This window comes from Asterias rubens, chromosome 11 (genome assembly GCF_902459465.1).
Source record: "Asterias rubens chromosome 11, eAstRub1.3, whole genome shotgun sequence".
NCBI lineage: Eukaryota > Metazoa > Echinodermata > Asteroidea > Forcipulatida > Asteriidae > Asterias > Asterias rubens.
In genome coordinates, this window is record NC_047072.1 from 5,558,242 (window position 1) to 5,585,695 (window position 27,454).

Here is a 27,454-nt window from a genome sequence, read left to right on the forward strand (position 1 = left end):
TTTTTCTTTCATCATTTCCTCGCAACTTCGATGACCAACTGAGCCCAAATTTTCACAGGTTCGTTATTTTATGCATAAAAAATTATGTGGAGATACACCGAGTGAGAAGACTGGTCTTTGATAGACAATAACCAAACGTGTACCCTCCCTTTAATGAATATTCATTTATACACATGTATGCGCAATGCACGGGAAAGGGAGGGATTCTTGAGTTCAGTCATTGACATATAGTTTTGCTGGGGGGGGGGGGGGGGGGTGGCGGTCGGTTGCAACATAGCATCACGGCGGTAGATTTTAAGTGATATTTTTGGTGGCCATTTCTGTGTAAACGAAACTACATAAGAATTGAGGGGTAATCAGGATACAGTGAAATGGGACTGTGTAAATGAAAAACCTAAAAATACACCAGGCAATTCCAAATTATTTTCTAGGTGTTATCATTTTTTTAGGAGAAGACCAGAATCAAAGATTTAATTGACAAGTTAGAATATACTTTTTATACTTTCGTACTTTTATACTTTTCATACTTTCCCATTCTGTCATAAAAAATAATTAAAGGTCTATTTTACAATCAAATATTAATAAATAAAGAGTTGAATTAAAAGTAAGAATAAGGTAATTTTTTAATAAACCTCCCATTATATTATCAAAATGTATCATTTAAAATTTATAAAATATAAACAAATCCCTCAAAATATAGATTTGAATTAAGATACCTTTAAATACTACCACTTTATCAAAAAATGTGAAAGTTCAGACGGATGAAAGGTGTATTTCATAAAAGAAATATTCCATTGATATTAATATAATAATAATTTCAGTATACAAACGAGATTTTTAGGTTTGTAAAAACCAAATTTGAAACTTAATGAAGAAGTGGGAAAAGCAGGTAAACCCAACAATTTTCCATTGTCAATAATGTGTCCTTAAAGGCACTGGACGCTATTGGTAATTACTCAAAATAGTTGTTAGCATAAAAACTTACTTGGTAATGAGCAACGGAGAGCTGTTGATGGTATAAAACATTGTGAGAAATGGCTCCCTCATGAAGTAACGTAGTTTTTGAGAAAGAAGTATAAAGTTCTCAGTAAAATATTTGAATTGATTTCGAGACCTCAGAATTAGAATTTAAGGTCTCGAAATCAAGCATCTGAAAGCACAAAACTTCGTGTGACGAGGGTGTTTTTCTTCCATTATTATCTCGCCACTTCAATGACCAATTGAGTTCAAATTTTCACAGGTATGTTATTTTGTGCATTTTTGGAAAATTCCCAAAGGCGTCCAGTGTCTTTAACAGTAAGACTTGAAACCCCTTACCCACAACCTTGTAATTGTAAGTCCTGCAGTCGAACCACGGAACCACTGTGCTATATGGTTTCACCGAAAAATGAAATCATAAGATTTTAAGCTTTTCATATCGGGAATACAAATATACAATAGTAAATAATAATAAATGGTAATAAAATATTCTAATATTTATAGCCTATATCAAAATAACCATCTCAATGCGCTTTACATGAGTGCCCTGGGGTTGATTTCAGAAAGCGTTAAAACTTAAGGCTAGTCGCAACTCTTTGTAAAACCCACCCCTATGGGCCAATAACATCCCTTTAATCTTTCTCAGCTCCATGATGGGGACAATACAACCAGGGCAACCAAAGTCTTCTTCATACACAATATCAACCTCTAGCAGCTGCCCATTATAAGTATACCCCTGGGTGAAGAGAAACAATTATAGTTAAGTATCCTCAAGGACACAAGTGTCATGACCGGGATATACCACACTGTGATGACTTAACCACCAGAACTTGAATTCCGTGCTCTTAACCACTCTTGGCGATGACACCCTACCCTAATATGCAATCACAAGCATTTATGCTTTTCATATCTGGGAAAACAATACAATACAGTATCTATAAAGGCCCATTCTAGGGATTGTTAGAGGTCCTTTTCCTTCTCCAGCCCTGTCCCTTTATAAGGGTGCCTCATGGTCATCAATACAATCGCAGCAGCGGCAGCACAAATGACCCCCATGGCTCCAGGGGCTTGGGGTCCGACCTCCAACATCACCCCGCTAAGAAACGGCGAGACTGACCGAGACACAGACGCCACTGACTGACTGATCCCGAGCAGAGCGCCAGTGTTATTCACCCTCCCGCGCCGAATAACAAGATCCGTCATACAAACCCGCAAAACCTGAGTGGTCAAAGACAGAACTGACCCCCAGAATACGATGAGCGAAAGACTAGGCGACGTCGTCAACCCAAACAGGCAAATCACCAAAGAGAAACTCAAATGGCGCACAAGTCTGGTCAGGTCGTTGTAGAATTTGACGATTTTCCCGACGGCCAACCCGCTGAGTGCACCTGTTAGGGCGCTGTAGCTCATCAGCCACCCGTTGACTTTGGGCGTGGTGTGGAACCTCTCCGCCAGGATGAGAGTGAAGTTGTTGTAGTACATCATGACAGAGAACTTGATCAGGAATCGTACAAGGAGAAGATCCCCGCTGGATTTGAACATCTCCCCGAAGGACTGAAAAAAGTTCTTCTCTGCGAGGCCATTGAGAACTTCGCCACTAATGACTGCCTTCGATGTTGTATTATTCTCATTCTGTTTTGAGTCTTTATGATGAACTAAGATATAAACAAAAACTGACAAGAAAAAAAAGAAAAAAGTATAAAGTCTGCAAAATAGAAAACAAGGCTTCAATCTGTCACACACAATGAGCTGACACTAGCACCATTGAGAACTATTTCTAATGTACTTGATAGCTTAAAAAAATAAATGACCAATCACTTATGCAAATTCTGAAAGGGTTTGGCAAGAATTCATCAACAAGTCGACAAGAGTTATAATTAAGTTGGCCTTGATTTGCTGGACTGACCAGTGATGCTTTGCATCGGGCCACAATTACCAAAACTTTCCCGCAAAATTCAAATCCGGGCTGATTTGCTTGTCAAATAGACAAGAAACGAGCTTTAAAGGCAGTGGACACTATTGGTAATTACTCAAAATAATGATTAGCATAAAACCTTACTTGGTAACAAGTAATGGGGAGAGGTTGCTAGTATTAAACATTGTGAGTGTCCTAGGGTCCAAGTATCTCTCTTTAGGCGTTGCATTACATTGGTGCGATACCTGGGCCAAATTTCATGGCTCTGTTTACCGTAAGCAAAGAATTAGTTACAGAAGCAGGGAATTCTGTGCTTACGGTAAGCTATTTCACGGGTTAGCGACGAATTTTGGCTTTTGCGCGTGCGTACTCCACGTTACTAGGCATTCTACGCTTACAAGACTAGCGCAGAATTTCGTGCTTGCACGTAGGTGGGGAATTGTGATCGTAAGCGCAGAATTCGGCGGTAAGCAGAGCCATGAAACTGGGCCCTGATGTTTAAGTTGTCTCCACTTTTAAAGACAATTTGATATTTCTGAGAAGTACCTAATCTTGCCACATTAGATGAAGCATCGCTGATAATATATTGCATTCGGAAACCACAAACAAATTACCCAAGTATGGAATTTTTTTTAAAAATCAGATATGTATTAAAGGTATAGTTATAGGCAATGAGATGAATAAATTAATTATAAAAATATACAACTGGTTTAACAGTTACTAACAGTACTTTTAGTATTACCTCAAAATATTGCCAAGAAGTACAATTTCTATGTTTGCTTGAGTTGAAAGACTGCCTTACATCACCCAAAATGGTTCCCTTAAACCTTTGTGGAACAATCAAATATTGCTGAAGATTGTCCCGTGCTTAGAGTTGGAAAAAAAAACCACCCAGAACTCTACACCTTTTAAAAGTTAGTATCCGCTACAAAATGGATTTAAAATTGCATCTAGCTACAAGGCAGACTCGATGATCTAGTGGCAAGAAACTGTATTTTTTTTAAAGTATTTTTTCTAATCTTTTATGAGATACCACCCAATTCACAAGGCCGGACGGCCACTTCAAGGCAAGGGTTACACTTATTGGCTATGGACTCAAATTAACTGCCACCAAGGGCACATTACATGTACATGTACTCCTTGGGCTGAAACAGGGTTACCCCTTTAAAGTCCATGTAGGCATGAGTATCATGCACTAGGAGCTTAGCTGGTGGATCAAAATGCAATACCTTCCCAACTTGTTTCAAAGCAATTATGGTTATAAGAGCCTTGCTCAAGGACACAAGTGTCATTACTAGGATTTGAACCCACACTACATACATACAACTAAATATTTATAAAGCGCCTTTACATCAAGATCAAAGCGCTGAAAACACCAGGCAGAGCTTGGGCCTGGTGAACCAAGACCGCTTGCAAGCCACGATAAAATTCGAACTGGGCTCAATTTCATAGAGCTGCTCATGAAGAAAATAATGCTTTACAACTTCCTGCTAAGCAGTTGTGAGCGGGATGCCAGTCACAAACTGTAAGCACTATTCAGTTGCGCTTAGAAGTCAGTCAAATAAATAATAACAACAATGAAAATAACAACCAAAATATAATAATCAGTATTGTAGTCAAGACCTCGGAGACCGAGACATTTGCAGTCCGAGACCGAGACCAAGACTGAGACACCAAAAAAAGGTCTTGAGACAGTCTCAAGACCTACAACACTGACAATAATTACAGTGTAAAACAAGAGAGTTAATTAACTTGTTTTACATTGCGTAAATTCAGTTAACAGGTGCACATGTGGTCAAAAATACCGAAAATTGCACTGGAACCAACATTGCTTCAGAATAAAACTTTGCAAACAATTCAGTAAATTCAGAAACCCATACTCATACTTCCTGTAAATGTGATACAAATTTTGACAAAAATATTCCCTGCGAATTTGTGACACTCAAAAATGTGTGTCAGATTCGCATTCACAGGAAGTATGCAACGGGCTTAACCGTTACAATGTGACATAACAGATTGATAGAATTTAAAGGAACAAGTTGCCTTGGATCGGACGAGTTGGTCTATTAAAAATAAAATGCATATGGTTGGAAAGATGTTTTATAAGTAGAATACAATGGTCCACAGAAATTTGCCTTGAAATTAACACAGTCGGCCATTTATGGGGGTAAAAAATTTGACTCCCATAAATGGCGGACCGTATTATTCCACGAGGTAAAAGGAAAACCGTGCAACTTTGAGCCATGTTTGTGTGGATCATTGTATTCTACTTTTACAAAATCTTTCTACCCATATGCATTTTATAACAAACAGTTACAAACGCTTTTCATAGACCAACTCGACCGATCCAACACAAAGTTATCCTTTAAATCGAGGAAAGAAAGAAAGGTCTAAGCTGGATTAATAATCAGGCATTGTATTTGGCTGTTTGGAAAAAATAGGAAAAGTTTAAGCTTTCATAGTCTTTTCAGGTTATTTGAAACGAATTTTCCTTATTTTTCCGAGGGCAAATAAATAGGAAATCCGACTTAAGTAGGAACAATATCATGCCTGAATAATTGACTTCTTTAGACGTCACAACTTCTTTGCCTCGACTTCTGTCTCTCTCTCATCGGGACGTTTAACGATCATCAAAGCAGTCGCAGTGATGGCTAAGAGTACCCCAGCCCCTGCAGGGGCTTGCGGACTGATCGTAAACATCACCCCGCTAAGAAACGGAGAAATCGATCGCGACACAGACGCCACGGACTGACTGATCCCGAGCAGCGCGCCGGAATTTTTCAACTTCCCTCTCCTAATACTGATATCTGTGACGCAAACCCGCGAGATGGAGTTGGTTACCGACAGCAGCGTCAAAAAGAAAACGATCGCGGAGAGACTGGGCGCAAACGTCAACCCTATCATCGTTACGATTAAGAGGTTGTTAGCGTGCAGGAGTAGCTTTGACATGTCGCCGTACAACTCAACGATTTTGCCGACGACCATTCCGGATATGACGCCAATGAGGGCGCCATAACTGATCAGAAATCCGGTGGTTTTGGGCGTGGTGTTAAACCGCTCCTCCATGATCAGAATGAAATTGTTTCGATACAACATGACCGAGAGTCCAATGAGGAGACGTAGGATGAGTAGATCTCCGCTAAATCTTAAGATGTCCTTGAAGGTTTGAAAGAAGTTTTCCTTGATGTCAACGTCGTACTCCTGTGTGAACGCCGCGACAGATTTGGTCCTCTCCAAGGTGGATCTATCGCTTGGACGAACCAAGACATACACAAATACTGGGGGTGAAATGGGTATTGGAGAGGTTTGATTGAGCATCAATGTACAAAAATAATGGGTGTGAAATGGGTATTGGATGGGTTTGATTGAGCATCAATGTACAAAAATAATGGGCGTGAAATGGGTATCGGATGGGTTCGATTGAGCATCAATGTACAAAAATAATGGGCGTGAAATGGGTATTGGATGGGTTTGATTGAGCATCACTGTTCACAAACATTGGGCTTGAAATGGGTATCGGATGGGTTCGATTGAGCATCAATGTACAAAAATAATGGGTGTGAAATGGGTATTGGAGAGGTTTGATTGAGCATCACTGTTCACAAACATTGGGCTTGAAATGGGTATCGGATGGGTTCGATTGAGCATCAATGTACAAAAATAATGGGCGTGAAATGGGTATTGGAGAGGTTTGATTGAGCATCACTGTACACAAATACTGGGCGTGAAATGGGTATTGGAGAGGTTTGATTGAGCATCACTGTTCACAAACATTGGGCTTGAAATGGGTATCGGATGGGTTCGATTGAGCATCAATGTACAAAAATAATGGGTGTGAAATGGGTATTGGAGAGGTTTGATTGAGCATCACTGTTCACAAACATTGGGCTTGAAATGGGTATCGGATGGGTTCGATTGAGCATCACTGTTCACAAACATTGGGCTTGAAATGGGTATCGGATGGGTTCGATTGAGCATCACTGTTCACAAACATTGGGCTTGAAATGGGTATCGGATGGGTTCGATTGAGCATCAATGTACAAAAATAATGGGTGTGAAATGGGTATTGGATGGGTTCGATTGAGCATCAATGTACACAAATACTGGGCTTGAAATGGGTATTGGAGAGGTTTGATTGAGCATCACTGTTCACAAATACTGGGCTTGAAATGGGTATCGGATGGGTTTGATTGAGCATCAATGTACAAAAATAATGGGTGTGAAATGGGTATTGGATGGGTTCGATTGAGCATCAATGTACACAAATACTGGGCTTGAAATGGGTATCGGATGGGTTTGATTGAGCATCACTGTTCACAAACATTGGGCTTGAAATGGGTATCGGATGGGTTCGATTGAGCATCAATGTACAAAAATAATGGGTGTGAAATGGGTATTGGAGAGGTTTGATTGAGCATCACTGTTCACAAACATTGGGCTTGAAATGGGTATCGGATGGGTTCGATTGAGCATCAATGTACAAAAATAATGGGTGTGAAATGGGTATTGGAGAGGTTTGATTGAGCATCACTGTTCACAAACATTGGGCTTGAAATGGGTATCGGATGGGTTCGATTGAGCATCACTGTTCACAAACATTGGGCTTGAAATGGGTATCGGATGGGTTCGATTGAGCATCACTGTTCACAAACATTGGGCTTGAAATGGGTATCGGATGGGTTCGATTGAGCATCAATGTACAAAAATAATGGGTGTGAAATGGGTATTGGAGAGGTTTGATTGAGCATCACTGTTCACAAACATTGGGCTTGAAATGGGTATCGGATGGGTTCGATTGAGCATCAATGTACAAAAATAATGGGTGTGAAATGGGTATTGGAGAGGTTTGATTGAGCATCACTGTTCACAAACATTGGGCTTGAAATGGGTATCGGATGGGTTCGATTGAGCATCACTGTTCACAAACATTGGGCTTGAAATGGGTATCGGATGGGTTCGATTGAGCATCACTGTTCACAAACATTGGGCTTGAAATGGGTATCGGATGGGTTCGATTGAGCATCAATGTACAAAAATAATGGGTGTGAAATGGGTATTGGAGAGGTTTGATTGAGCATCACTGTTCACAAACATTGGGCTTGAAATGGGTATCGGATGGGTTCGATTGAGCATCAATGTACAAAAATAATGGGTGTGAAATGGGTATTGGAGAGGTTTGATTGAGCATCACTGTACACAAATACTAGGCGTGAAATGAGTATTGGATGGGTTTGATTGAGCATCATGGACACAAATACTGGGCATAAAATGGGTATTGGAGAGGTTTGATTGAGCATCATTGTACACAAATACTGGGCGTGAAATGAGTATTGGATGGGTTTGATTGAGCATCATGGACACAAATACTGGGCGTGAAATGGGTATTGGAGAGGTTTGATTGAGTATCAATGTACATGAATACTGGGCTTGAAATGGGTATTGGATGGGTTTGATTGAGCATCAATGTACACGAATACTTGAAGGTCATTGCTATGCGTGCCTTTATTGTGCGGTAATCAGACTAATATTTTCCTGATTGCAAGGGACATCGCCCTTTTCAAAAACACGGTCTCAGCTTGGGCTCCGGCATAGGATCTAGCTTAGGCTCCATCAGGTATTTTAATGTAAGTTTTAGCACAGGGCTTCAAACAGACAAAGCCTAGGCCCAAACCCAAGCCATGGTGTTCATTCCGTTTTGCGCAAATATTGCAGACAATTGTGCACACTTTAAACAGACAGACAGAGCCTAATTAAGCCCAAACCAAAGATTTTAACATTGGACAGAAGTCCAGTGGTCCATCTAACATATATTAGATGGAGAGTGAAGGATTTACATTGTCATTTCAGAGCTAAACGATCACAATGTTAAAATATTATGTTTACCACTGTCTCCTTTTACGGCTGAGAGTTCACCCATAAGTTTAGTTTGTTTTTACGATACTTATAAGCTGCCTATACATTAATAAACCTGCATTTAATAGGTTAGTAAGTGAGTATGGTATATTTTGAGCTGGATAAAGGAGTCCAAAACATAGAAGCTATAAAATAAAGTGAAAAACAGTAAAGCCCAGTTCATAATTCATGCGAATGCGAATTTTGATGTCAAAGGGCTGTTTTTGCAGCAAATGTTTCGCAGGAGTTGAACACAGTTCAACTAATGCGAATCATTCATTGCGAATTTGTGACGTCAAAATTCGCATCACATTTCCATTTGCAGGAAGTATGAACCGGGCTCTATCTCACAGCTCCGTTCTCGGCTACTTACATAGATTGAGAAAAAAGATGGCCGACGTGCACATCGCGACGTGATAAAAACCGTCATTGTACTCAGCTAGATGACCTCCGCAGAGAGGACCAATGATAAAGCCTACATTGGAGATAGCGTTGAATCTGCCAAACACAAGAGGGCGCTCTCTCCTTGGCGTAATCTCAGCGAGGAAAGCCCGGACGGTGGATATGCCGTGTTTGAAAATACCTTTTTGGGAATAATTATAATAATAATAATACTATTTTAATATTGGTTCTTATAAAGCGCTTTATTACACCCCTAGGGGCGTATCAAAGCGCTCAGTATTATTTCCTGCAAGGTATGTGGAGCTACATATTGAAGTATGAGACCTATTCCTTTATAGCATCATGTAAGGGTTTACAGGTACTGTGGCACAAAATGCTGCCAATCAAACCAGTAACACCAGGGCGAACCCCAGAGTTTGAATCCAGGGGTGGATTTCACAAAGGTAGTCCTAACTTAGGACTAGTCCTAGGCAATGCTAAGAGATAGGACCAGTCCTAAGTTGGTCCTATCTCTTAGCATTGCCTAGGACTAGTCCTAAGTTAGGACTACCTTCGTGAAATCCACCCCAGTGCTCTTAACGAAAGATTATAGAGCGCCTAAGGCGCAAGATGCAGAACTGAAGCTATATCTATTGTTGGAACATGAAATACGCATGGGCGCCATTTCAGCAAGTGAATGTTTTGTTTCCCATTGATAGGAATGGTCATTGTCTGCGGTGGTCTGCACTGATCTATTGTTATCAAAAGAGGTACTTGCCGAAATGGCGTCCAGTGGGATTTCACATTTCAGCATGCATCTTGCGTCTTCGGCACTCTATAATAATCTTTGCTCTTAACCACCAGGCCATGGCATGACAAGAAACAGTGTGGGTAAAGGATATTTCTTAGAGTAAGATGCAAATAATGAACATACTTGTGAAAATTAATACCTAATGATCAGTCATCAGACAAGGAAATAAACATCTGTTTTTCTCAGAACATTTGGTTCTTGATTTGTGCCATGAGTAAGGCAGCGGACACTATTGGTAATTACTCAAAATAGTTATTAGCATAAAAACGTACTTGGTACCAAGCAATCAAGCTGTTGATAGTATAAAACATTGTGAGAAACAGCTCCCTCTGAAGTAACATAGTTTTTGAGAAAGAAGTAATCTTCCACGAATTTGATTTCGAGACCACAGAATTAGATTTTGAGGTCTAGAAATCAAGCATCTGAAAGCTTTGTGTGACAAGAGTGTTTTTTCTTTCATTGTTATCTAGCAACTTTAACAACCAATTAAGCTCAAATTTTCACAGGTTTGTTATTTTGTGCATATATATGTTGAGATACACAAAGTGAGAAGACTGGTCTTTGACAATTACCAAAGGTGACCAGTGTCTTTAAAACAAAAATAAGTTGCATTGTTTTCCTGGTGTGACTCTTTTGAACCTCCTCAGCTCTCATTGATAAAAAAAAAAGGAAGTTACAACCTTACCCAGCGGTATTCTTGCAAATATGAGTATGACGACAGAGACGGCGAAGATATTAATGGTGTAGCCAACAGCGGACATGAACAGACAAACCAACAGAATCTTCCTCCTTCCAAATACATCGCTAAATCGACCCTGTGAAGAACAAGAGCACAAATACATGTACATGATAATAATAGTGGCTTGTTATATAGCTCTTTTATCCACCACTCAGTGATGCTTCAACATACAATATTTCAGCTTCAACATACAGTATTTTTTCTGCAAGGTAGTTCAGTTCAGTAGTTAGTGTGCACTGGGAAGATCATATGCCAAACTCCCAGCTCTACGCTGCCCTACCAAGGGTAACTGTTAAGATCAGGGAGTGAAGGATGAGGCTTGCTGGCTACGGTGTACGCCATCCAGAGCTAGCTGTGAGCCCCTAGTTCTCTGGGAACCCATAGACGGAATCAGGAATAAGGGCAGGAGCAGAACTTCATTCGTAGACCAGCTGAAGAAGGACGCTACAGAACAGGAAACATCCGAGCTTAGGACGCTGATGCTGGACCGGATGCGTGGAAGACGACCATCAGAGTTTCCCGAGAAGGCGTCGGCTGAAGACATCCTCTCACTCAACTGACTGACTGAGTTCAGTTCAGTTCAGTACAACATTTATTTCCAATTCCTCAATCAATATAAAAACAATGTTTACAAAGTGATACACAAAAATGCAGGAAATTGGGGGCAACAACCAAAGTAAGCACAGCTTGTGGTAGGGAGTGCCCATACAAAGAAAGGATCCAATATAATTACAATAGAATTAATAAATAATTAAGCACAAAGCACAAGAGGTATGTGGTACTACGTTTGAATTATGAGACCTATTCCTTTTACATAGCACCATGTAATGGTTTACAAAGTGCTGTGGCACAATATGCTGCAGATCAAACTAGGAAAACCAGGGCGAACCCCTTCTCTTTTCGACAAGTGCACTGGGTTCTCTTACGTGCGTTACACAGCACACGGGACCAATGGCTTTATTTCGAAGGACAAAGCATAATGGTTAAGTGTCTTGCTGATGTGTCAGGACTGGGACTCGAATCCACACTCTGCTGAGTTCGGAGTCTGAAACAGTTAGGAAGATCGTTGAATGATCATTCAGAACGACTCTGGAGCCCTTGGTTTCAGACGTCAATCTTGTCATGAGCCAAGCCAATGTAAATGTTGTGTTAAGTTTGCCCGTCTGAAACCAACATTTATTTGGGTCGACCTAGATTCGCTCCTTATCTCTTTGGTTCGGCGTGACTCTGGAGCCCCTGTCTGAAACAGGTGTGAGTTTGCTTTTCTGAGAGTCTCATGGCTTCACAACCACAACAAATGAATAAAATCATGTCATACTAGTTATCATCTCAGTATGTTAAAGGGAAATTTACAAACTTCTGAACATGTAACTCCAGCACCAAATTATATAGAGCTCCTTAAAGGAACATGTTGCCTTGGATCGGTCGAGTTGGTCTTTGAAAAGCGTTTGTAACCGCTTGTTATAAAATGCATGATTAAAAAGATGATTTAAAAGTAGAATACAATGATTCACACACATTTGCCTCGAAATTGCGTGGTTTTCCTTTTACTTTGCGATCTAACACGGTCGGCCATTTATGGGAGTCAAAAATTTTACTCCCATAAATGGCCGACCATGTTTGTCGACGAGGTAAAAGGAAAACAACGCCATTTTGAGTGATACTTGTGTGGATTATTATATTCTACTTTAAAAATATCTTTCTAATTTTATAACAAACGGTTACAAACGCTTTTCAAAGACCAACTCGACCGATCCAAGGCAACGTGTTCCTTTAAGTTTTCTCAACTCCATTCAGAACACAACATGTATAAATTAAAGACTTACCACCAGCGGGCCGGAAAATAGTTGAAGAACTCCATATACTGAGCCTAAAATGAAAAACAAAGCCAGTGTTAGGCTGTGCCTGAATCAATGTTTTAGGCAGTAGTTTTGGCCGGTTAGGCTGTGCCTGAATCAATGTTTTAGGCAGTAGTTTTGGCCACTTAGATTATAGGTAAAATAACCGAGTTTTGATGATGCATAATACTACTAATTATAACAAAATAAGAGTTTCTAGTCTACTCGTCTCTGAAGCAGTGTACTGTCAAGACTGTAAGAAACACTATTCCCTCTTGCTTTTAAGCAAGTGTCATGGCCGAGCGGTGAAGAGCACCGAATTCTGGTGTTTCTGATCAGCAGATAGAGAGTGGGTTTGAATCCCCCAGCTTGTGTCCTTAAGCAAGACACTAAACCATTGCTTCGTCCTTCGGATGGGACGTAAAGCCATTGGTCCTGTGTGTTGCATAATGCACGTAACTAAAAGAACTCAGAGCACTTATCAAAAAGAGAAGGGGTTCGCCCTGGTGTTCCTGGCTGTGACTGCTTAATGCGCCCTAGCACCTTGTAAACCCTTATAAGGTTCTACACATTTGGGTGTCAGAATTCACAACTTCAATAAACTCATCTTTCTGTCAAAATGTATAGGCCTAATACACTACCAGAGCCTTGAGTACCTTTTTGGTAGATACGTGTGCTATATAAGACTTTGATATGAATAGTGTCTTATTAAAGTACCTCAAGGTGCTTTACAAAGACCCACAACAAAGCATAATACTTTTTGGGGAACAAGCCTGGGGAACCAGGGAAAAGACACTAATAACAATTCTAGGTATATGGACAACGCTAATATGAGAAGAAAGCACATCTTTAAGAATACTGGTCGTTGACAATTACCAAAGGTGTTCAGTGCCTTTAAAGATGCTACATGTAGGTCAAATGTTTGGAAGATTTGACCAAAAATTAATATTTAAAATATCACAGTGCACAACATCTGGTCAAAATATGACATCATACAGTGTATAACGAGAGGTAGTAGTACACAATAAGGAAACACATCATCATCAAAAGACCACAAAAACATCTGGTCAAAAATGCAATCAATTAAATTACACACATGGAAAGTTCAAGATACACAATAAACGAGAACATTAAAAGGTTACCAGCAAGTAAACCATCTGCTGAACATCCTGGCCATTGAAAGTCATAAATGTTTAATTATGAACAAATAAAATGAGCAGGATACCAGTCATGTTTAGTTATAATTACATGGAGTGGGTCCAATTTCATAGAGCTGCTTAACTGCTGTTTTTGTGCTTACTGTACTACATGTATACGATTTCCATTCCATAGCCCTGCTTACCGTAAACAAACCTGTGAAATACGTTTACACCGTGGCAATTTTTTCTGCTGCAGTAAGCATGAAAATTTGCATACCGTTAAGCAGCGCTATGAAATTGTGCCATGGTAGTATGGCCGTTAATCTTTTTCTGGTAAGCATATTACTGTCAAGCTTATCTACATGTACTTTAGTGCTTAAGCACCTCTATATACCTGGGTCCTGGAGTAACATGTGATTCCACCCACTTCAGACAGACGCACTAGAGTTACGCCGAACAGGAGCAACTCTAGGTCAACCCAAATAAGTTTTGGTTTCAGACAGGTTTTAACAAGGGGCTCCAGAGTTGTTCCAAACAACGGCAACAGTCGACCTTTCAACTTCTAGCGCGTCCAGTTTCAGGTTGAACTTTTCATGTACTTACAGATGCTATGTCAGATTTTTGGCCGAATTCAATAGGTATTTTGATGGGGGTCGAGAAAGTTACAAGCTTTCATTTGAGCCATTGCTCGAAAAAGTCCGCCAATTATTAGTAGCAGTGAAATAAAGCGCTCAAAATTAGTTTTTGTCGGGATCCCGACAATATATCACGTGACCAATTCTTTTGTGTTTTATAAGAAACGTTTAAAATTTTTGTCACGGTTCCTGACCATTAAAAGTAAGAGCGGGTGATCCTCTTTGAAATACCATTCACTCAAAAGAATTTTTTTTTTAATGTTTGGGGCCAAAAATCTGACATAGCATCCTTATGCAGAATTTCGTTCGGCCCGACTCTGGAGCGCCTTTCTGAAACGGGTGTTTCAGGTACAAGTGTAAATACTTCAGATTGAAACGGAACCCAACTTACCTACAGCTCCGATCCACATAGGGGATGCTCCGAGTTGTCTGGCATGATGAGGCAGTAGAGGAAGAAGCATACTCACTCCAAATAAATCCTGCAAATCACAAACCAAAAGAAGAACAAATATATTCATTTACTTTCCTATATTTTACTGTTAACTGCCCCCCCCCCATCCCAATTGAATTATATCTCATCTTACTACTGCTGCAAGTTGTTTGACTTACATGAAACACACACTGCTGCCTTACAAAAACAAAACTATAAGAATCTTATAGGAATCTTATAGGAATAAAAGAAGTGACGAAAAATCTATAGGAATTCTATAGGAATCCTATATAAATCCTATAGGATTCTATAGGTATTTCGTCTATAGATAGGACTTTTAGCCTGAATGTGATACAAATTTTGACGTCACAAATTTGCAACAAATAATTTGTATCAGTTGAATTGTGCTCAACTCCTGTGAAATATTTGCTGCAAAAACAGCCATGTGACGTCAAACTTCGCTTTGTATTCGTAAGAAGTATGAACCGGGCTTTATTGTTTATACTTGTTTTATGATAGGAGTTATTTTGTTTATTCTTCTTTTGTATAGCTGTTGTTTTGTTTTGTTTTATTGACTGTTCCCTTGACAAGCCCCGCTTTTGGGAAATTTCCTCCACATTCATTCATTATTGACTGAACTTTTGTTTTCTTCTTCTAGTTGATGTTATGTGGAAATAAACATTGCTTTGAATTGAATAGATGAATTGTCTTAAGCAACATTGATCGCCATAATTTATTAAATGTGTACGTGTGCAAGGCTACCATTGGCCGAGAGTTGTGCACAGCGCGTACACCTGTGCACCTTTTCATTGCTTATCAACAAATACGGCGGTCAATGACGCTTTGTGCAGTCCATCTATTGAATATTTAACACCTGTTTAAAATAGGAAATGTACAATAGCTATATGCATGGAAGGAAAGTGTAATGAATATTAACAGTAATTTATAGGTAAAATTCTTTTCTGACCTGCCTCAGTTAAATGACGCTTTTCAAGATGAAACAATGTTACATCAACTCAAAATTAAAGACAATACAGATTCTCATTCAATGTTCATTCTGTGTAAAATCTTTAATCTCAAAATTGACCCGAAATCGGTTTTGTGTTTTTTATTCATAAAAACCTACATAATAAATTGTACTTCATTGAATATCCTCTCAACTAAAGCAACAATAGACCTCTATCGTGCTGCCACCATCTTGGTCATGTTCCCATTATCCAACAACAGTAATGAATGCCAGAACTATTTTTACTTAAAGGAACCAAACTAATTCTCCTCCCAGCCTCGGTTTGGTTAACATTGATTTGAATGGGAGAAAATCAACATGGTCGCATTATGATATAGGTCTATTGTAAAGTGTCTATTCCTTGAACCCACACTCTGCCGATTAAAACACCAGGGCCAAATTTCACAAAGCTGCTTTTGAAGCAGGAAATATTGCTAAGCAAATCTCTGCTAAGCAGAAATGAGAGGCAACACAACTGGTACATGTACATGTGACATGGTGGTTATGGTGGTTACCTTTTTCTGGTAAGCATAACTTTGTTGTGCTTAGCATTTTGTTGTGCATACGCAGCTTCATGAAATTGGGCCCAGAATTTGAGTCCAGTGTGCTCGACCATTCAGTTCAGCCACGCCACATCAATCTAACCAAACTGAGGTTGGAACGGTAACAAAATAGTCTGGCCCCAATGTATACAAATGATAATTAGTATTCATGATTACTACAGTACAGTAGAAAACAAGACACGGGTGGCCGCTTGACGATAACAAATAGTAGGCAAATATTTCTTGTTCCTTTTTTAACATCAGCCATTAAAATAAAACTTTGTGTAAAAATGAGCCAAAACAGACAAAACAAGGGTGACAACACAGAAGATGGAAAGGTGAGCACGTACGCGAACATGTTGTGGCAGACAAAGTACCGATACTGGTTTTTGAAAATAACAAGTGCACATCATCCGAGGAGAATGAAAGCATTGAAAACAGTTATAGGTTTTCATTATTCTCTTGCAACTCAACTCGAGTGAGCTCAAACTTTCATAGGTTTATTATTTTGCATACAAGTACATGTACATGTTGTTCCAGACATAGTACGGATACTGGACAATCACTATGTTGGTCATAGGCTTTAATTCTGTAAAATGGAATGCTTAGAATGAAATGTTGAATTTCAGACAAATCATCAGTCTTTTTTCTTCTCCTGTGTAATTGTTCTCCCAGGAGGTATAGCAATCAGTAAACATGTCCCCATCATGGCGCAGAATACACCCGTCAGCCCTGGGGCATTCTGACCATACTCCAACATAATACCGCTTACCAGCGGCGAGAACGATCGAGCCACGGACATGAAAGATTGACTCATCCCCAGCAATGCTCCGGTCTTATCCTTATTTCCACGGTTGATACTAAGATCCGTGATGCAAACCCGAGAGATTGGATTGACCACCGAGAGTAACCCCGTGAGCACGACGACGACGAAGAGACTCGGCGCGAACGTCAACCCGAACAGAATAAAACACAGCAGGGCGCTGCAGTGCAGCAGCAGCTTAGCGATACTGCTGTAGAAGCTGATGATTCGACCCACGAGCATTCCCGCCACAACGGCGACGAAGGCGCCGAAGCTGATCAGCCAGCCGTTTATTTTGGGCGTAGTGTGAAAGCGTTCCTCCATGATTAGGGTGAAGTTACTCCGATACATCATGATCGCGAAGCCCATGATCAGCTGAAGGAAGAGGAGGTCCCCGCTTGATTTGACGACGTCCTTGAACGACTTGAGGAAACCTGGCTTGGTCTGGATACTGTACTCCTCTTTGGTGAAGGATGAAACTGACTTTGTTTTCTCCAGGGGAGGATTCTTCTGTGGATGGACGAGGATGTAAACAAAAACTGCAAGAAAAAGAACATAGAGAAAATTCCAGATACAAAATACTTGATTGGTTAAACTCCAGAGTCTCTACACTTGATGGCTTCTACAGTGAATCCGGTTCACACCTCAAACTGAAGAAAATGCAAACAAGGATTTTTGTGGAATACAATACAATACAATACAATACAATACAATGGTTTTTTTTATAGCGCCATTTCATTTAGACAAGCAATAGCAATGCAAACATTACAACAAATGAACAATAAAGCAATTGATCAATTGATCAATGCAGTACACTTCAAACAAAAAATTTGCACAGCCACACAATGCTCAGGATGGAAATAGCCGTTTTTTTTTAAGGAAAAAAACCCAAGTCAACAATTAGTGTGTCACTGGGATGAGAGAGGTTGGTTCTGAAAATGTTCCATAATGATCAATTTATCACTAAAGTAAAACCCTTTTCAAACTACTCTAATCCCCAGGGTTGCCTCATGGGGATAACGGTCAGTCTGTTCACACTATGATACTTGTAATTTTAAATTGCAAAGAGTAATGTAGTATTTTTAATGGTTTCATTTAGGTAACAGCTGGTCTGGCCTAATTTTAAAAATAGTTGTTTTGGGCTTTAATTGGGGAATTGTAATGCTTTTCATTTTGCTGTTAAGCGCTTTGAGGAATGCCAATTCATATTGCGCTATATCAATACTGTTTTATTATTATTATTATGATCGCTTTAAAGGGTATATGTACTTTTTCCTAACAAAAAACAAAATGTCCACAGATTTACATTAAACTTACACAGTTTTAAGATGATGATAGTAGAAAGCTTCCCTTGAAATTTTACTTACCGAGGTGCAGTAGTTATTGAGAAATGAGTAAAAGTAATAATTTTTGTCTCAGTTTTAGTATGTAAAAACGTATTCACCAGTTATGCTATGGTTTTGGTATAATATCATAACTGGTTAAGGGGATTTTACATGCTAAAATCATTTTGGTCTCATGAGACCAAAATGATTTTGTGACTTGTTTTACTCATTTCTCAAAAACTACACAAGCTTAGTTAGTAATATTTGAAGGGAAGCTTTCCACTATCATTATCTTCAAACTCTGTAAGTTTAATGTAAATCTGTGGACATTTTGAATCTTTTAACCCCAGTCTGCCCTCTGTCTGCCCCAGCAAATTGACATACACCGGGGAATAGCCACCCCTGCTCTGGAGTAGGGGTAAAGGGTAAAATCCGGGGATATTCGTGAAACGTACAGCGGGAACCCCGTGGAATAGGGTTGCAATGTGAAACTGCGCCGAGGAAACTGTGGGGTAAATGAACAGTCCCGGGCCTCCCCGGGGCTGTATTCCACGGGGATAAGAGACACAGTGTGAACAGGGCTTAAATAAAGGAAAAAAGGGGTAGCCACAAGTTCTTCAACAGTCGTTTAGAGACGGCAGGGTCGGCGGCCGTGTTCGGCTCGGGCCTTTATCGCACGACAACGACCCTGCAAGGTTTCAAACGAACGTTTAAGACGAGTCACTACTCTTTTATTCCCATTCATAAATGCCCTTTAGTTAAAAAACGTTAAAAAATACAGTTATAGACACTGAAATATTTTTTTCCCAAACTTTGCAAAGAATCTGTTCGATGCGCGTGGGTTGTATGTACGCGCGCGCTTAGATTACGCGCGCGCTTAGATTACGCACTGTTACCATAGCTATGAATTGCGTTCCGCGTGATAATCTTGCGCACCCGACATGCGGAAGTCAGCTTGTTATAAACAGCTCCAGCTGGTCATTATCAAAGGTTTAAACACCCCCACGTGACGCGCTATCCACCAATAGGAGTAGAGAAACTGGGGTATTTATGAATGGTGCATCAGGAATGGATTAACACACACCGGTGTGTGGGTTAATCACAAATACCACAAATGATTGGGTAGCACTCACCAAAGTTGACTACAAAGATGGCCGCCGTGCACGTAGCAACTTTGTAGAAACCGCCCTCGTACTCTGCTAGGTAACCCCCAAATAAAGGGCCAACAATGAATCCCGTACTCGAGATGGCACCGTATCGTCCAAACACATGAGGGCGCTCATCCTTGGGTGTGATTTCCGCCAGGTAGGCTTTGACGGTTGCTATGCCATGTTTAAAAATACCTGAAAAGTGAAACAAGAGGTACGCTCAACAACAAACGAGTCACGGAATGAGGCTGAAACTAGCAGTAGAATATGTTAACTGTATCTGGTAAAAGTGCTTTTACCAAAGAAAGTGCATACTGATGACTTGTAGAGAATTTATCTGTCATGAACTTATACGGCACGTATTTTGTGGATTCAAATGTTTGACTCCTGTTTGAGAGTTTTGAGGCATATTTGTATGATCATTATATTCTACTTTTTAAACATCTTTCTAACCATGTGCATTTTATAACAAATGGCTACAACGCTTTATACAGACCAACTCAAACGACCCAAATGCAACGTGTCTCTTTAAGTCCACCGCTCGGCCACGACACCCTAGTAAGTATACATACATGTGTCACTCATCTTACCAAGAGGAATTCTTGAGAGTATAAGTACGAGGACTGACGAGGCAAAGATGTTGATGGTGTACCCTACAGCGCACATGAAGAGACAAACTAAGAGAACTGGACGTCTACCAAGAACATCACTCAGTCGCCCCTGAAAATAAAACCCAGCCGTCAAAACAATAAAACCAAGAAGGTACCACACGCACACAAATATTCTACTAGTAATAGTGGCTTCTTATAGCGTGCATATCCGTAACTCAGTGATGCTCAAAGGTGCTTGACACACAGCATTTTCCTGCAAGGTATGTGGGACTACAAGATGCTGTGGCGCAACATGCTGCCAATCAAACCAGGAACACCGGGGCGAACCCCTTCTCTTTTCGATAAGTGCACTGGGTTCTTTTTTTACGAGGGTTACACAACACAGGGGACTAACAGCTTTACGACCCGTCCGAAAAACAAAGCATCATGGTTAAGTGTGTTGCCTATCTTGCCTGAGGACACAGGTGTCACGACTGGCACTTGAACCCACACTATGTTGATCAGAAACACCAGAGCTCGAGTCCAGTGCTCTCAACCTCTAGGCCATGACATGCTACAGCATTTTTCAGTTTGGCGCTGACAAGAGGAAAACAGCTTGGCCCAATTTCATAAAGCACAAGAACAGAACTGCTTAGCAGAAACAGGTTACCAGCCAAAATTACGTAAAGTTTACATTGTTGTGGCTGGTGCCCCACTCAACACGAGAGTTCGCATCCACTTCATCTCATATTTCTCTCGGACGGAGGAAAATAATTAGATGACTCACCACAAACGGTCCAGAAATAAGCTGAAGAATACCATAGACAGAACCTGAGAAAGCAGACAGAAATCAAGAAATTAGTCTTAAAAGAAAGATAGATGATTGCAGTGTTGGATTCTGAGACCCAATTATGTAGCACCTTACAAGGGTTTACAAGGTGCTACGGCGCGTACAGCAGCCACAACCAGGAACACCGGGGCGAACCCCTTCTCTTTTCGATAAGTGCACTGGATCTTTTACATGCGTTACACAACACATGGGATCAACAGCTTTACGTCCCATCCGAAGGACAAAGCAATGGCTAAGTGTCTTGCTTAAGGACACAAGTGTCACGGCTTGGGATTCAAACCCACACTCTGCTGATCAGAAACACCAGAGTTTGAATTCGGTGCTCTTAACTGCTCATTGTTGTTACTATGAAATTTGACCCTAGTCTCAACTTACCAACAGCACCTATCCACATCGGTGATGCACCTAGATCTCTTGCGTGCCGAGACATTAACGGAATCAACATGCTTACTCCAAACAAATCCTACACATAAAGGAAGATAAGAAATTCCTTTTGTTTTAACACTTTCTATAACTACTGTATGTGATGCTATTTCTTGTTGACGATGACCATAATTAAATACAACAGTTTTTAAAGGAACATGTCGCCTTGGATCAGTCGAGTTGGTCTTCAAAAAGCGTTTGTAACTGTTTGTCTTAAACTGCATTATGGTTAGAAAGATGCATTAAAAGTAGAATACAATGATCCACACAAATTTGCCTTGAAATTGCGTGGTTTTCCTTTTACTTTACGAACTAACACGGTCGGCCATTTATGGAAGTCCAAAATTTGACTCCCATAAATGGCCGACCGTGTTAGTCGACGAGGTAAAAGGAAAACCACACAATTTCAAGTGATACTTGTGTGGATCATTGTATTCTACTTTTAAAATATCTACATGTATCTAACCATACACATGTATGCATTTCATAACAAACGGTTTCAAACACTTTTCAAAGATCAACTTGTCCGATCCAAGGCAACGCGTTCCTTTAAACTGATGTTCTCTTTTTTGTTGAAAATTCAAGTTAATTTTTATAAATTTCCTATTAATTTTTGTTACTACTAGGCCTACAGGGTAAGACTTTATGTTAGGTAAAGTACTATGCATGATCATTTATTTGCATCAATCCATTTGGAGCTCTACTATACTTTGTGAAAATTGTTCAAATGAAAAAATGAATTATCATTGTGAAACAGTTTTTTTTTTACAAATAACTTGTTTTACAATTAAAAATGGTATCAACAAAAGACAGGTCAAATTGACTTTGGGAAAACTATATGAGAACAACTTATGTGGATTTTTACTAAAGGAATGATTCAAAAGTATGAAATATTATCAATGAGTGTCAGTTTATGAGAACTCGAACCAAAAAGAATTCAAACAAGTTTGATTTGTTCATTAAATGAAAACCAAACACAGGAAATAACTGCTAAACCAAAAAACATGTTATACTTAATGTTATCTGTTAGTGTTAGCAATGCACTTAAATAAATAAAAATTACAAACAAATGAAACGGAACAAAGTTGTTTTTAACCCTTGAATTAGTAAGTACCTTTATTTAATGTCGGAGATGAACAATTGATGAGGATTCTACCGTGACACACTATTACTGAAAGTGTAACGTCGTGAACTTTGACCTGTGACCTCCTGTAATTTTTCAAAGCCTATAGAGACAGTGCAGCATGCATACGTAGTTCCATGTTGTTCCATTTGCTCAGAAAAGATAACATATTACTCCAATTTTAAATTCCCCTACATTGGTTCCCTGTTCATTATCGTATTGTTTTCAAGTTGCTCTTTACATGTACTTGTTTTTCATTCATTTACAAGGTTTCGCCCGGTACACATAATTCTGCTCTAATAACTTAAAGGAACACGTTGCCTTGGATCGGTCGAGTTGGTCTTTGAAAAGCATTTGTAACCGTTTTTTATAAAATGCATATGGGTAGAAAGACGTTGTAAAAGTAGAATACGATGATCCACACAAACATGCCTCAAAATTGCACGGTTTTCCTTTTACGTCGTCGACTAACACGGTCGGCCATTTATGGGAGTCAAACTTTTGACTCCCATAAATGGCCGACCGTGTTAGTTCGCACAGTAAAAGGAAAACCACGCAATTTCGAGGCAAACTTGTGTGGATCATTGTATTTTACTTTTAAAACATCTTTCCAACCGTATATGCATTTTATAAAAAAAGGGTTACAAACGCTTTTTATAGACCAACTCGTCCGATCCAAGGCAACGTGTTCCTTTAAAGCCATTGGACACTTTCGGTAAACAGTATTGTCCAAAGGCCCACACTTCGTGTATCACAACTTTTATATAAAATAACAAACCTGTGAAAACTTAGGCTCAATCGGTCATCGGAGTCGGGATAAAATAACTGGAAAACCCACCCTTGTTTCCGCACGTTTCGCCGTGTCATGACATGTGTTTACTATAATCCGTAATTCTCGTTGTCGAGAATTGAAAATTGTTTTAAATGTTTTCTCAAAATGTAAAGCATTCCATGGAATAATATTTCAAGAGAAGTCTTTTACCATTACCTTCTGTAAACCCTGTAAGTTATTTGTAAATCTGTGAACTTTTTTTTTTGGTTTCTGTTCCGAAAGTGTATAATGGCTTTAAAGCCTGCTAGGAGCCGTAGATCTTCAGATTTGTCCTTGCTTGTTGTCTCTCTCACTCAAGACACCTGGGGGTCGATCATTCTCTAATTTGCAGTACAGCTAAAATAACTACACACATTGATTTGTTCACAAGGCAGATTTTATATGCACAGACAAACAACTTAACACAGCATACTTTCAGCTCTACAACTACATGTAGGGTAATATCCAAACAACAATGCGTGTCAAAATCAAGCATTATAAGTTATGCATTTCCAGATCAATGACAAAAACATGCTTAATATAAGAAACCAATAAAAAACTTATCATAGGGTTACCAGCAGTTGGCATTTATCATTAAAATTTATTTATCGGTCGCTCTAGCCTCCCGACAAGGTCCTTGCCTCGTCCTTGCCTCTCGGCCACCCCCGAACAAAGATATTGACAAAATAGGGACACCGCCAATATAGGGCTAGATAGCTCAGTTGGTAGAGCGCCGACACGTTAATCCGGAGGTCGTTGGTTTGAATCCCACTCTAGTCAATTCTTTGTTCAACCCCAAAAATCATTTCAAAATTTACCCAGTCAGTTTCCCTTGTGGTTTAATTTAAATTTATTGTCAACAAGGTACAGATCTACTAAATCGTTTGCAGTACCTGCTGCTAAAACATTAGGATTCAAACTGCCTCTAGCCACCGGGCAATCTCGGTAGTCTAGTTGGTAAGACACTGCTCTAGAATTGCAAAGGTCGTGGGTTTGAATCCCACCCGAGTAATATGCCTGTGATATTTTTAACAGAACTCGGGTAAATACTGAGTATACAGTGCTTATACACTTTGATGTATAATGGGTAAAAACCAAAATGAATATAAGGTACCTTTTCTTATGTAAAAAAATAGTTACTAATATCATTCTGATAATAAAAACCAAGGAACCCTTAAAAGCGACTACTGTAGCTCACTGTGTCCCTGAGGCCAGGGCTATACAATGTACCTGTGTAGAGAAGATGATGAAGATATGTTAGTTTTAGGTGTGTGAGGAAAACCCCAAATAATATGTAGTACACTTTGTAGTACTGTAACCTGTACATGTGTGGAGAAGATGATGAAGAAATGTCAGTTTTAGAAGTGGGAGGAAATCGCTATATATGCAAGGAATGGATGCAACGAGGTCCACAGAGGTGAAAGGCTGTTTTGTTTTTTAGTGTGTGAATGTAGCCTACCCCATTTAAAGGGAAGGTACACGTTTGGTAATTACTCAAAACAAGTGTTAACTTAAAAACTGACTTGGTAACGAGCATTGGAGAGCTGTTGATAGTATAAAACATTGTGGGAAACGACTCCCTCTGAAGGGTGTTTTTTTCTTTTATAATTTTCTTGCAACTTTGATGACCGATTGAGCCCAAATTTTCACAGGCTTGTTATTTTATGCTTAATATGGGATACACCAAGTGAGAACACTGGTCTTTGACAATTACCAAAGGTGTACAGTGCCTTTGGACAGTGGACACTATTAGTAATTCGTCAAAATAATTATTAGCATAAAACCTTACTTGGTTTTGAGTAATGGGGAGCTGTTGATAGTAGAAAACATTGTGAGAAACGGCTCCCTCTGAAGTAACACAATTTTCGAGAAAAAGTAATTTTCCACAAATTTGATTTTGTGACCTCAGGGTTAGATTTTGAGGTCTTGAAATCAAGCATCTGGACGCACACAACTTCATGTGACAAGGTTGTTTTTTTCTTTCATTATTATCTCGCAACTTTGACGACCAATTGAGCTCAAATTTTTACAGGTTTGTTATTTTATGCATTCATGTTGAGATACAGCAATTGAGAGCGATTTACTGGCCTTTGACAATTATCAATAGTGTCCAGTGTCTTTAACAATCTTAAACCGGTTGTGATCACTTCCCCCAAAGTATACATTTATGACAATATTTAATATCTGGGCTTCTTAACACCATACAGATCTGGCAACATTTCTTTCAGGTGAATTTTCTTCATGATTGTTGGTTTTTAAATTTTTCCAGTTCTCTCTGGTAATACAAGAAACCTAGAAAATCTCCCTACGAAGTTTAAACCTTCAAAGACAAAATTACAAAGTAATTTGAGTTATTTTACTACTTGCATAGGAAAACTTTCCGGATGGCGCCACCACCTTTTCACTCATTTTTACAAAAAGGGATATCTCATTGAGGTAAATTAGATACTATATTATTTCATATCGAATGAAAAAGTGGTGGCGCCATACAGAAACTTTTCCCTTGCACATATTATGGATAGTAGTACTATTAGTAGAGTAGGAGGGTTAAGTGCCAATAATAAAGTTTTAGTCACACCACGGATCAACTATGCACACTCTTTCTAATCACAAACACACAAAGATCTGGCTTTTTATTTTGGAGTAAAGCTACAAATTGTACAAACATTTTTGCATCTTGCAATCAGGGAGATTTTGTACATATCCATCAGGGAGATATATTTTAGAATTACATTCCACAATCAGGGATAGTTTCAAATTTGATCATCAGAACATGAAGAGATTTGTTTACTTTCAGGGAACTTTCTGCAGAATCAGGGCCGGAGAGTCTGCAGCACTGTGACGTGATGGACATATCGAATCTCATGCAATTACTGCACAGAGGTTCGGTAGCACTAAAAGCCAACCACTGACGATGCCTGACGACAACTGATGACAACACATTTTAAGTAAGGGAATAAAAGGGTAGCGACGAGTTCTTAAACTGCTGTTTAATATGGCATTTGACATGTTAGGGGAAAAGTTTCTGATTCTGCCAACACTTGTTTTATAACTTTATTCATGAAGAAATAAAATAAACTAATTTACTCAATTTATAGACCTTATGCATTGACGTCATCCAGCCGCCATCTTTGAGGTCAAACAGTGACGAAACAATCAAAACGCACATAGATTGACCAATGAACAATCTCCTTTTGACCTCAATGCGGGGGCGCCGTACTGAAATGACGTCATGTGCATATTATAAGGTCTATTCCGCTTTTACTATACTATTTTTTGTGCAAATGAGTAAAAAAGTGGTGGCAGAATACCGAAACTTCTCCAAAGTGAGAATGGCAATTCAATGATTTATGAATGAATATGGGGAATATGGTGTCTGGCATTGCAGTACAGTCCCCAATCCACACGCACAAAAAATAAATAAATTACCAAACATTTTTTAAAGTTAAACATTGATTGAACAAACAGAAAACAGCGTCTACTGTACTACTAGAGTAGTAGTGTACGTAGGCCCTACTACGATGAAAATATTTACCAGAAACCCGACTAGATAGAGACACGATGTGAGATACATTCTATGTCGTTGATCCATTGTTTTGGTTGGCACTTCTTTATACTGGTGATCAGTTTGGCCTGCATTTTCCTTCTTTTCCTCTGCCATGGTTGTGTTGTTTTTTCGTGCTTGAGCCAAAAAGCTGTATTGAATGACGTGTAAATATTTATGTATGATACCGTGACTTTATTTGATCAAAGATCACCAACAACATTTTGCCACCTGACTGTTTTAAGGCCTGACTTTTCGTTGACAAACTATTGGTGGCGGTATGCCACTTAGGCGGTGTGGTTTTTCTTTCTTGGGCCCTTTTCGAAACCACGGCTTCGGATTCAGCTTCAGGCTTCATCCTCTCGTCTGAAGCCCTAATGACCGCGTACGCAAAGCACGCGTAATGTTGTCAAAACAACCGCGGGGCCAAGCCTAGCCTGAGCGGAATCCAAAGCCGAAGCCTTTAGCAAATGTCATAGTCGTAGCCGTAGCAGTAGTGGCGATTCCTAGGCCGTGTCCGAATTGTCGACTT

General features: G+C 39.6%; 2 protein-coding genes across 4 annotated transcripts; both read right to left on the minus strand.

Annotated features, from left to right (window-relative positions):
• Positions 1–1,775: 1,775 nt before the first annotated feature.
• Positions 1,776–27,143, minus strand: LOC117296558 (major facilitator superfamily domain-containing protein 9-like). 3 transcript variants are annotated; one of them, XM_033779544.1, is made up of 6 exons: positions 26,914–27,143; positions 14,720–14,807; positions 12,543–12,586; positions 10,663–10,792; positions 9,159–9,368; positions 1,776–2,651 (listed from the first exon to the last, which is right to left on the minus strand). In XM_033779544.1, exons 1-6 carry the CDS (start codon positions 27,037–27,039, stop codon positions 1,939–1,941), a joined length of 1,311 nt encoding a protein of 436 aa, XP_033635435.1. In that variant the 5' UTR covers positions 27,040–27,143; the 3' UTR covers positions 1,776–1,938. The 3 variants fall into 3 exon arrangements, with proteins under 3 accessions (XP_033635435.1, XP_033635436.1, XP_033635437.1); XM_033779545.1 differs by lacking the exons at positions 1,776–2,651; positions 9,159–9,368; positions 10,663–10,792; positions 12,543–12,586; positions 14,720–14,807 and adding exons at positions 16,298–17,647; positions 19,567–19,776; positions 20,172–20,301; positions 20,959–21,002; positions 21,397–21,484; XM_033779546.1 differs by lacking the exons at positions 1,776–2,651; positions 9,159–9,368; positions 10,663–10,792; ... (1 more) ...; positions 14,720–14,807; positions 26,914–27,143 and adding exons at positions 16,298–17,647; positions 19,567–19,776; positions 20,172–20,301; ... (1 more) ...; positions 21,397–21,484; positions 22,559–22,724.
• On the minus strand, positions 5,206–6,803 carry LOC117296559 (major facilitator superfamily domain-containing protein 9-like). Its single transcript, XM_033779547.1, has one exon. The coding sequence runs from the start codon at positions 6,209–6,211 to the stop codon at positions 5,468–5,470; it is 744 nt and encodes a 247-aa protein (XP_033635438.1). The 5' UTR covers positions 6,212–6,803; the 3' UTR covers positions 5,206–5,467.
• Positions 27,144–27,454: the final 311 nt, after the last annotated feature.

What these genes read in the sequence shown, in the direction of transcription:
- LOC117296558 (XM_033779544.1), bottom strand. Translation starts at nt 27,039, where the DNA reads ATGGCAGAGGAAAAGAAGGAAAATGCAGGCCAAACTGATCACCAGTAT. An exon ending in TATTTTCCGGCCCGCTGGTG is followed by an intron (nt 10,793 to 12,542) that starts GTAAGTCTTTAA and finishes TGTTCTTCACAG; the next exon opens with GGTCGATTTAGCGATGTATT. An exon ending in ATTTGCAAGAATACCGCTGG is followed by an intron (nt 9,369 to 10,662) that starts GTAAGGTTGTAA and finishes ATTCCCAAAAAG; the next exon opens with GTATTTTCAAACACGGCATA.
- LOC117296559 (XM_033779547.1), bottom strand. Translation starts at nt 6,211, where the DNA reads ATGCTCAATCAAACCTCTCCAATACCCATTTCACCCCCAGTATTTGTG.